The sequence below is a fragment of the Telmatherina bonti genome (assembly GCF_933228915.1).
Source record: "Telmatherina bonti genome assembly, chromosome: 7".
Taxonomy (NCBI): domain Eukaryota; kingdom Metazoa; phylum Chordata; class Actinopteri; order Atheriniformes; family Telmatherinidae; genus Telmatherina; species Telmatherina bonti.
The window spans coordinates 24,244,503-24,256,053 of record NC_136625.1 but is presented as its reverse complement, the minus strand read 5'-3'; the positions used below and the strand labels follow the sequence as shown (position 1 = coordinate 24,256,053).

Here is an 11,551-nt window from a genome sequence, read left to right as displayed (position 1 = left end):
GATGGCAGACTTTTCTTTTCGGAGGAACTCATTGTCACTTTATGTTGACAGAGTAAATGAATATTTAACAGGAGGAGGGAAAGTGGTAGGCATCAAATCACTAAGAAGAAACTAGCCCTAGACCAATGCAATCATGTGAACCTCCCCATCAACAGCTAAATGAAGGACTACACTGATGCTTTTGATCTGCTGGTTATTTTTTTGTTCAACCTAAAGGTGAGCTAGGACGGAATTCAGCATATGTATCTGAATCAATTGTGTGTAGAGGGTGACTTGGATGTCCATCAGAGATATTCAAATGGAGTGAAGGTAACAGCACCATGGACAGCAACCAGCGGATCATCCAGGTGATCAGTGCAATGCAATTGGAAATCAGAAGGTTAAAGATGGAGAATATGGGCCTGCGAGGAAAGGCTGGAGCACATCTCCGAAAGAATGCAACAGTTCCCATTATGACAACACAATGCAAAGGTATATTTAAACTGAATAGTAATGTAATCGTTGTATTAATCATGATTAATTATCCAGAAGAGAAATGATAAATAGCTTACACTGCCCTGAAAGTCTGCAATTGCAGTGTTTGACATTTATATGTGGTTAACTATAGGTTTTGAATCCTTATTGTATTTAGGTTTATGTAAAATATTACGCTTACTTAATAGATTTCCGTTTTCCTATAGACAATCTTTTAAATATTTTTATCATCATATTAAGTGATATTTATATTATCAGTGCAAACATTACTATCTGAATATTAAATTCACAATATTGTTTTTTGGGGGTTTTTTTTACCTCTTCTCCAGAAAGCGTTGTGATGACAGTCAGAAGATACTCGGTTTACCAACCAGTAGTCAGCCGTGAACATTTGCAAGTTAACAAAGTGAAGAGTGAAAGATGATCTGGAACAAAGCAACACTGACCATTAAAATAATCAACCTTAAAAAAAAAAAAAGTCATTATTTTGTTTCTTTACTGGGAAAAAAGGCAGCTAGCATAGCTACCTCTTGGATTAAACCCAGTAATAACGTTAACTAATAAAAGCTATTATTATCATATAATTTGTTCATTGTGGTTTCCTTTATATTTAAGCTATTTTTATATGATTAAAAAAAGCCTAATGTAAAAACTTTTACAACATTTAAATGTCAAGATAATAATTACCACCATGCGGCACCACCGAGGTCAACGGCTGATCAACCTGTGGAACGCACCTGTCAGTGTTGTGACTAATAATTCTCGCGAGATTTCTGGATTGCGCAGTGGAGAACACTCGGCCGCCATCATTGCATAGCAGCTAACGTTAGCTAAAAACCACTCTGGATAGCGACTGACAACACAACAAACACACAGAGTGCGTCCCAATTCCTATAGGTGGAGGTCATTGAGTTTTCCTGTCGCTTTCCTGGCGCAGAAAGCAAACCAGCGGTTGCCTTTCATGTAGCCTTAAGTCAACTTAGTAAGGAAAGTCGTTTCTAACTAATCATGTCTAATCTTAAAGGCGGCACCAAGAAGGACACCAAAATGAGGATACGAGCCTTTCCCGTGAGTATTTATTGGTTCTGAATGTGTCAAGATATAAAGTTAGAAATGATGGTACCGGGAATAACAGCTCTTTTAGCTAACAGCTGCTAGCTAGCTAGCTGTTCCAACTAAAAAAACGTTCAGTGAAAAATGCCATTACCTGGACAAATGATTTTGTGCACATTAGTTATGATATTCCGTCAATTCATTTTCTTGTTTATCGGATATAAAGTATCACAGTTTGTCATTAACCAATGTTGGCATATGAAAAGAAACTTACCTAGTGACCAGTAGCAGACATAAGCTAGTTTAGCAGCGGGCCTATTAGCTGACAGGACGTTTGTTAAGTTTGAGTTAGTCAGCAACATTAATATTACAATAACTATCTCTCTCTCTCTCTCTCTCTCTCTATATATATATATATATATATATATATATATATATATATATATATATATATATATATATATATAACTTCTAAAGACGTGTGCTACAGATATGTTGGGTTGTGGTAAACTGAAGACATTGCTTTGTCATTTAGTATCAGTTTGACAGTTAGGATCACATCGGAGCAAGACTTGAACCAACACACCTAGAGGGAACTGAGCTGTGACTGTTGACATTGTCAAATGGCTACTTTCTGCTTGTACCTGTGTCACCCTGTGCTTTTATCAACACTGGTCACTGTGTTGAACTATTTATTCACCGTTTCATAGAACCTCTGAGTTTAGTTATGTGTATCATTATGCAGTGTAAGGAGTATACCAAGCCTTAATAGCACCCTTGTGAGTTGAGCCAGAGAAACACATTTATGTCAGTTTCATCATCAGGTTAATATTTGGGAGTTTTTTGTCAGATTGCTGGTTGAGCAGTTTTGTTTTGTTTTTTGTTGTAGTTTTTTTTTTTTTTTTTTTTTTTTTTTTAAATTTTATTTTGTTTTTTTACAATAAATATTTTCTTAAATGTTTAGGGCATTTAGATAAAAATGAACTAAAACCAGTATTAAATAACAGCTGGAATGTACATATCCTATTATCTAAAAACTGATAAGTTTCCATTTAAAAAAAACAAACAAACAAATAAACTCTTACATTTGTTGTATTTGGAGCAGCCTTTGTTATTCAGGGGATTCTATATCTCAGAAAGGAAAATAAGCAGTCACTGCGATCATCTGTAAAACCAATCATTGCAATAAAATTTCCTATTAGTGACAATCTCATGCAGCTTACATGTGCTCAGATCTTTGATAAACTAGTAGACAGTATTTCATGTTTTGTTTTCTTTTTAAGAATATAAAGAACACTTTGGCAAGTTTCACCACAATTTCCTGCCATGGCTATTTATCTGTTAATTTTTCTTTGATTTTTGTCTTTCCTGTATGTTTAACATAAAGCTACCAAACCAAAAGTTTGTTGTAATTTATATTGTGGGAATGACGAACTATATAACATGTTTTTGTACTGGAGATATAACTTTATGTATAAAAATCTGATTTGAATACGGTTTCTGACAAGAAAAAAAAAACTACCAGTTGATGTGCCAATACATTCAGTCTTCACCTACATTGTATAATATAGAGATTGTAGCATTTTAATATTGCTGTATCACTGATTTCTAACTTCTGTAAGCTTTGTATTCTCTACTTTAACATCAAAAGCAACAAAGAAGAAATCCCTTCATGAAGTAATAGTGTCTTAAGAATATTTTATCACAGCTTCAAACAGTCTCTCTAATCTTGCAACATAAACTTTCACAATGATGTTAGTATTTTATTAAAATGTATCAAAGAATAATTCAAGATGTAACTGTAATAATCCACATTTACCGTGTGGAAGATTGGACATTTCCAGTCAGCATTCTCTGTCTTCCACAGATGACAATGGATGAGAAATATGTGAATAACATCTGGGACCTTCTTAAGAATGCCATCCAGGAGATTCAGAGAAAGAACAACAGCGGGCTGAGCTTTGAGGAGCTGTACAGGAATGCCTACACCATGGTGCTCCACAAACATGGAGAGAAGCTCTACACAGGCCTGAGGGAGGTCGTCACTGAACACCTCATTAACAAAGTAAATGGAGGTTTTTCTAGTCAGAACTTGTCTTTATTTAATAATGTACATCATGCTAACAACTATTGTCAAAAGAGATTTATTCTCAAGCACTGATGTTCTTGAAGTACAGTAGATTAATATTGTTGTTTATGTTTTCAGGTACGGGAAGATGTTTTAAACTCTTTGAATAATAATTTTCTCCAAACACTGAATCAGGCCTGGAATGACCATCAGACTGCCATGGTTATGATCAGAGACATTCTCATGTACATGGTAGGTATGCTGTTGTGAGTTTAGTCTTTAGTTATATCGGAATTATTTAGCAGTGATGATAATCATTTCACAATACAGTTAAATCAGTAAGTCAGAAGTTGTTCTGCATTTTTTGTTTTTACCCTGTGTGATGATTTATTCTTAAGAAATGACCTTTGTGCTCACCAACCCTCTCCAGCACCCTGTTCTGGGCATCGATTGTTATATTCCAATGTATTTGTAGACTCAACAATGAGGCTTTGTTGCCATATTTATTGGTTTTGTTGAAAAACTGGCAGGTCTAGTTGTTTTACCTTTGCCAACAGCAAGTACCAAGTATATAGGGTTATGTGTTTGTTATTGAGCCCTTGAGAAATGCACAAGTGTGGGCTAAACAACAACACAGTCTCTAAAATAAGCTCTGGAGCTCTCTTAAGGATTTTTTTTTGTTTCAGCATTGTTCCTGTTTTACCCCTTTTTAAGTTTTTTTTTTTTTTTTAACTAGCCAAAACAAAGCCTGTACTATCATGGCAAAGTAACTTTAGGTTTACAAAACTACTATAGAAAACATTACAGAAAAGTATGTATTTAAAATAAAATAAACAACTAAACACAATTCTATTTCAATTGCCATCACCGTAATCACAAAATCACGTAAATATTAATGCACAGATTGTGAGAAGTTTGCACATGAAGACAAGCTTTTAGAGCCTATTTACATTTTTCAGCCATATGTGAAAAAAGTCTACAAGATAAATATAGATGATCAGTCGAGGTGACTGCCTATCTAAAACAGACAATAAGCATTATAGCCTTGTCCTTGTTCAATTAACAATGTCCCTGACAAATAAGTAAGCCAACTTGTTGAAAAGTTATGTATTTATATTTTACTTGCCCTGAAGACCTTTTAACCTTGTTGGGTTGCAGCTAAATGAAAAAAACAAAAATGTTCCTGCACCTATGAAAAAATGTACAACTTATAGTCTGGAAAAAAACAGTAAGCAACTTAGTCATTTAACAGAGACTCTGTTATTGTATTCAATTATAGATTATATCTGAATTGCAGGGCAGTGATCTTTACAAGCCATCTGCTTGCAATTACCCGACATGACAAGCAATCTGCCCCTGTAAAAGACATTGCTTGCAGAAAAGGGCAGCAGAAAGTATGTTATACAGTTAGCAAAAATGGAAGATTATGAAGATTTAAAAAATGAAGTGATAATCATAAAAAATTAAATGAAACTGCTCATTCATGTTGTGATTAGATTGTTTGTTGTCTTTGAGAAATTGGGAAAAACTGGAAGATATTGTTTGACATGTTGACTGTCAGCTTTCTATAATCACTCCGGCTGTTGTTCCCAAACTACACAATCACCACACTGGGAAGCCTGTCAGTCTAAGCTCTCACAAACATGTCGAATCTGCCATAAAATATCCCTTTCTTATATGACAGATCAGAACATGTTAATTATCTGTTTGTGTTTTGTTGGTGCCTTGTTTCATAAGCTTTACATATGCTAAATTCTTTGAAATGCAATAGAAAACATGCAATTCCACACCAAATATCAAGCAGTGAAATTGAATATCTGGTATAAATCACTGTGTAATTACACACTTACTAATATTTGTCTCAACTAAAATTGTGAAATATTTTTTTTACCTAGTGGTTAATCGTGTCACCTCCTTACTTAAGTGTTTGTAGATTCAGTGTAGTGCTAAGTTTGTCTTAAATGATTTAGCCACCCACCACTTATTTAGTGTGTTTATCTAATAATAGTATGGAAACCTTGCAACTTAACAGTGAAATCATGATATGGGTATAATTATAGTACTTCTTTATATATATTGAGTTGTTTCCCATTCTTATCTCTCACAGGATAGGGTGTATGTACAACAAAACAATGTGGAGAATGTCTACAACCTTGGCCTCATCATATTCAGAGACCAGGTAGTTCGCTATGGCTGCATTCGAGACCATCTACGGCAAACGTTGCTGGACATGATTGCACGGGAGAGGAAAGGAGAAGTTGTGGATAGGTATACACAACTTGTCTTTGTGTTACTTGTCTTATCTTAGCAGGACTCATTGCCACTGAAAGATGTCAACTGTAGTAGCAATAATTGTATGAATCTGGTATAACAGTTTATGTAGTTTTAAGATAGGAAACGAAGACCACTTTTCCATCCAATGCTTTTCCAGAAAGTGTCACTAAGTTTGCTTAATGTTTTCTCCAAATAATGTTAAAGTGCAAAAATTGCAGCTTTCACCAATTGGAATTTTGCCTCACATGATTTTTTTTTTTGTTTCTACACATCTCCAAAAGAAGGTCACAATGACCTGTAGACGGTCTGTATGCAAGTAGCTAGACCCACCACCATCTGCATGCCTAAACACCAAAGAATGTGGAAGATGTATATTTTCACTGTGACATTAGTTTGTAGCGTACAGTCAGCAATATGGAGTCTAGATTCATATATTGATCTGGGACTTTATTCCAATAGACGATCCATAAATTACATCCAAATCAAACTCCATTACAGCTATTGCATCAGATCAATCCCAGCTCTAACTGCTTCAAAATTCAACATATTACCTTGTTTTTTGGGGTGCAGCTGACTTAATCTTTATTTGTCCACCATCAACTGCAGGGGGGCCATCAGGAATGCCTGCCAGATGCTGATGATTCTTGGCTTGGATGGCAGATCAGTATATGAGGAGGACTTTGAGGGCCCATTCTTAGACATGTCGGCTGAATTCTTTCAGGTGAATTCATTATGAAAGTTTATTTTGTCTACTTTATGAAATTCTTTACAATTAAACATATTTGGCCTTTTCAGATGGAGAGCCAAAAGTTCCTTGCAGAAAACAGTGCCAGTGTCTACATCAAGAAGGTAGAAGCCAGAATCAATGAAGAGATTGAGCGGGTTATGCACTGTCTGGACAAGTCTACAGAAGAGCCCATTGTCAAAGTTGTGGAAAGGGAGCTAATTTCTAAACACATGAAAACTATTGTTGAGATGGAGAACTCAGGCCTGGTCCATATGCTCAAGAATGGCAAGACAGAAGGTAAAATCATTTCTTCATTGACGGTTTTTTTCCTTAATTCTCACTGTGACCTAAAAGGAAAAAATATGCTTGATAACGCAATGTGTTTCACATCTTGTCTCACTCTCAGACTTGGCATGCATGTACAAGCTCTTCAGTCGTGTGCCAAACGGCTTGAAAACAATGTGTGAGTGTATGAGCTCTTACTTGAGGGAACAAGGCAAAGCTCTGGTGTCAGAAGAGGGGGAAGGCAAAAACCCTGTCGACTATATCCAGGTACAATAAATATTGTCAGAAAACACAGCATTTGGGTCATTTATGACCTAAATAAATTATGACACCTGCTTAAAGTTGTAAGAAACCTTCTATGCCACTTAATTCTTTTATTTTTTTATTTTCCTCAACAGGGTCTGTTAGACTTGAAGACGCGATTTGATCATTTCCTTCTTGAGTCTTTTAACAATGACAGACTCTTTAAACAAACCATTGCTGGAGACTTTGAGTATTTTCTTAATCTCAACTCCCGTTCTCCAGAGTACCTGTCGCTCTTCATTGATGATAAGCTCAAGAAGGGAGTTAAAGGGGTATGTGACATCCTAGAAAACCCATATTTTCTCATTTTTCAATTGAGCACTTTGTTATTATGAATACATTTTTTTCTCTCTTGTTGATCAGTTGACGGAACAGGAGGTCGAGTCCATTCTGGACAAGGCCATGGTGTTGTTCAGGTTCTTGCAGGAGAAGGATGTTTTTGAAAGGTATTACAAACAGCATCTGGGTCGTCGACTTCTCAGCAACAAGAGTGTCTCAGATGACTCGGAAAAGAACATGATTTCTAAGCTAAAGGTAAATGAATCAAACAAACTTTGGACATGGTGTGTGTGTATACCTTGCTTTGTAGTCATATCTTTTATGGCTTGCAACTCCAGTCGTATTTTAGCCAGTTCTCATCCTGTCTAACTATACGTGATCAGTTTTAGCTTATCTTTCTCTTTCTGCCTTGCAGACAGAATGTGGCTGTCAGTTCACCTCGAAACTGGAAGGGATGTTCAGAGACATGAGCATCTCCAACACTACTATGGATGAGTTCAGACAACACATACAAACCACATCGGTAAGGTGGTCGCAAACACACAGAAAGACCCGGTGTTCTGTCATATTGCATTGAAGTGGAGTCGATTTTAGAAAACTTTTTTCTTTCATTATGTTAGAAATTATTTGAAGGGGAATTAAAAAAAAAAAAAAAAACAACAACATGTATATCCTTTTCAGGCATCTCTAAGTGGTGTGGACCTCACTGTGAAGGTCCTCACCACTGGCTACTGGCCTACACAGTCTGCAACCCCCAAATGTACCATCCCCCCTGCTCCTAGACATGCCTTTGAAGTTTTCAGGAGGTAATGTTTGTAAATTCACAAAGAGGTTTTTCTACACAGAGAAAGGATGGTTTCTTTTTTTTTTTTTTTTTTTTTTTAAGAGTTTCAACTTGAAATTGTCCTTTTTCCTTTCCCAGGTTTTACCTTGCTAAGCACAGTGGCAGACAGCTTACACTACAGCACCACATGGGTGGCGCAGACCTAAATGCAACTTTCTATGGAGCTGTTAAAAAGGTTGACATAAAAGTTGATGGTGCAACTTTATCTCAGCAGTTGGATGTCAATTTAGTATTTTTATGTTGTTTAACAGTTTGAATTAAAAGACTTACTGCCCCTTACTTTTCTACAACCTCTGCAGGAGGATGGCTCAGAAGTGGGAGTAGGAGGGGCCCAGGTGACAGGTTCTAATACTCGAAAGCACATTCTGCAGGTCTCCACCTTCCAAATGACCATCCTCATGCTCTTTAACAACAGAGAAAAGTTCAATTTTGAGGTAGGAACACAGTGCAGCCCTTTTTGGTCTGACTCTTATCATCTGTAAGAGATAACCCACCTTTATTTGATCAAAAAATATCCCTAATTGTTTCCCTTACTGTAGGAGATTCAACAGGAGACGGATATTCCAGAGAGAGAGTTGGTGCGAGCCTTGCAATCTTTGGCCTGTGGTAAACCCACACAGCGAGTTCTCACAAAGGAGCCCAAGTCCAAGGAGATCGAGAACGGGCATGTGTTTACAGTCAATGATCAGTTTACTTCCAAGCTGCACAGAGTCAAAATACAGACAGGTGAGCAAAGTGTATTTATTACACAAAGCATAAAATGTGTACTGTTACTTTTCAACATGAAGATCAAGCTGTTGCAAAATGAGTGTCCTAGTTATAACAGCACACTCATTTATAAGTTTGTTAGGCTTCATTAAGAACACTTTGACTCAGTTCCAAACTGTCCTCTACACACTCCAACTACATGCTAACTCTCCTTTTACGTGCCCTCGTGGTGGCTCTGCCATATTGAGGGCCGTCTCAAACCTTGTAGTCCATTAGGCCCTCAAAACAAGTTCATATGCATCACGATTAACTGGAAGAACTAACAAAGTTACTGGTTAATGAGATTTAAGCGACATTTTCCCTTTCTGCAAATGGCAGTAATCTGTGCTCCTCACAACCCATGCTTTCACGTTACCATCATTCACACGGGCCATGTATGTTGCTATGATGACAAGTGCTTTTCTTTTCAAGTGGAGGGAAAAGGCATCCCATTCCTGACAATTTTTTTTTACTTCCTTCCTCCTCTGTTTCAAGTGCCCTCCATACTGCAAAAACTGTGACTTTATTGGGAGGGTAGTGAAAGGATAGTGTGTAGGGGGGGCAGTTCAGGCACTTGAGTCCTTGTTTATTTGAAGCTGCAAAACAGAAACTAGCCAGAAGGTGGAGCCAGAACTTTTCTTTGTGTTATTACTATACCTTGAAAAGTTTCCTAAATCTCTTCTTTGAATCTCCTCTTATACCTGTAACCGACTTTACTAGTTGCTGCCAAGCAAGGTGAATCAGACCCTGAAAGGAAAGAAACGCGGCAGAAAGTGGATGATGACAGGAAGCATGAGATTGAAGCGGCCATTGTGCGAATCATGAAGTCAAGGAAGAAGATGCAGCACAATGTCCTGGTTGCAGAGGTAAGAATCCTCCATATAAATCTTGTTCATTATGGGCATCCATTTACTCAACCTAATTCCTCTCTCCTACTTGATGACAAACCAAAAATGCTGATTGACTTTGTATGAAATACTATTCTCAGAACTATCTCTAATGTTATAAAGATGACAGCTTTTAAAAGTTATGTTACTTTGTGTCTTCAGGTGACTCAGCAGCTCCGGACACGGTTTCTTCCAAGCCCTGTGGTAATCAAAAAACGTATAGAAGGACTAATAGAAAGAGAATACCTAGCGAGGACACCAGAAGATCGTAAAGTGTACACCTATGTTGCGTAGACTGTGGACTCTGGACAAGAGTTTAAAGAAACATGACGGAGGGGATTGGAAATGTCTTCTTTGGACCGTTGTTACGCATGGATTGGAAGTTCATTTGACAAACAAAGACTGGGAACCTGATTCATCTTTCCTTGCAAAAATACAGTAAACCCTTATTAATTGGAAGGAAAAAGACACAGATGAAAAAGGAAAAAAAAATCCATTGGGTCTTCTAGATGACTTTTAAATCAGGCCCAGTCTTCCTGTTCCCTGTGAGTTTTAACATGGATGGATCCAGCTTCAAGCTTTTCACTGTTTTACCCTTGTAGAGATCAAACTTGCAAAGAATCCCTTGGGAAAATGTGAATGCAGCACATCATTATTATTATTATTATTATTATTATTTTGTTTCAATACTGTATAAAAATAATAAAATTATTAAAAACAACAAATGTGGATTGTTACAAAATAAAGATGAGTATTGTTGCTCTAGTTTGTCATAGAATTGCACTACCCATTGTTCACATGACTCTTCATTGGAAAGGAACGGATCTATTTTTATGCAATCAATGTAAGTCGTCCCCCCAATAAGACCAGCATGGCACTATATTGGTGATTGTGCCTCAAAGTACTTAAAAATCTGTGTTATATTAGAAAAACATAACAGGAATATCAACTGTTTCAAATCCTTAATCTATATTCAAGTGAATACAACACTACAAATATAAGATATTTAATGTTCAAACTAATTTTTTTTTTATTTTTTTTTTTTTTACAAACCTTACCTCATTTTGAATTTGATGACCATGACACAGTGAAAAAAAAAAAGCTGGGACAAGTATTTGCTGGCATTTTGTCTAGCACCGCCGCGCTTATTACTAGGCCACGCTGTTGTAACAACTGTTCTTGCTGTAATAAGCACGGATGTCCCTGACAAAGGACATTACTCGGATGCAACGTATGTAGCTCCCAAACCTGAATCTGCTTTTCAGTTTTGCGTTTTCAGAGATGTGCAAGTGACCCATGCCATTACAGCTGTTAAACCTTGCATTGATAACAATCTTGACATTCCTTTTCCTTTTTGAGCTGAATGACACAACATCCATAATTTCAAAAAGCAATTTGAAATGTGGACTTGTCAGACCACAAAACACTTTTCCATTTTGCATCAGTCCATGTGAGATGAGCTCTAAACCAGAGGAGACGACTCTTCTGGGTTTTACTTTCCTATGGCTCTGCATGGTAGAGTATTGACTTGCACTTGTAGATGCAGCAACAAACTTAACTGTCAATGGTTTTCTAAAATGTTCCAGTGCCCACATGGTGATAACCCTAAC

General features: G+C 36.8%; 1 protein-coding gene across 1 annotated transcript; it reads left to right on the top strand.

The window, feature by feature from the left end:
• The first annotated feature begins 1,267 nt into the window (after positions 1-1,267).
• Positions 1,268-10,657, top strand: LOC306758618 (cullin-3-like). The gene is made up of 16 exons (XM_079243954.1): positions 1,268-1,542; positions 3,395-3,592; positions 3,734-3,847; positions 5,703-5,863; positions 6,476-6,590; positions 6,665-6,893; positions 7,003-7,148; positions 7,280-7,456; positions 7,548-7,718; positions 7,879-7,986; positions 8,145-8,269; positions 8,386-8,482; positions 8,607-8,741; positions 8,847-9,033; positions 9,775-9,920; positions 10,104-10,657. The coding sequence occupies exons 1-16, from the start codon at positions 1,483-1,485 to the stop codon at positions 10,233-10,235; spliced, it is 2,301 nt and encodes a 766-aa protein (XP_079100080.1). The 5' UTR covers positions 1,268-1,482; the 3' UTR covers positions 10,236-10,657.
• The last annotated feature ends 894 nt before the right edge of the window (positions 10,658-11,551 follow it).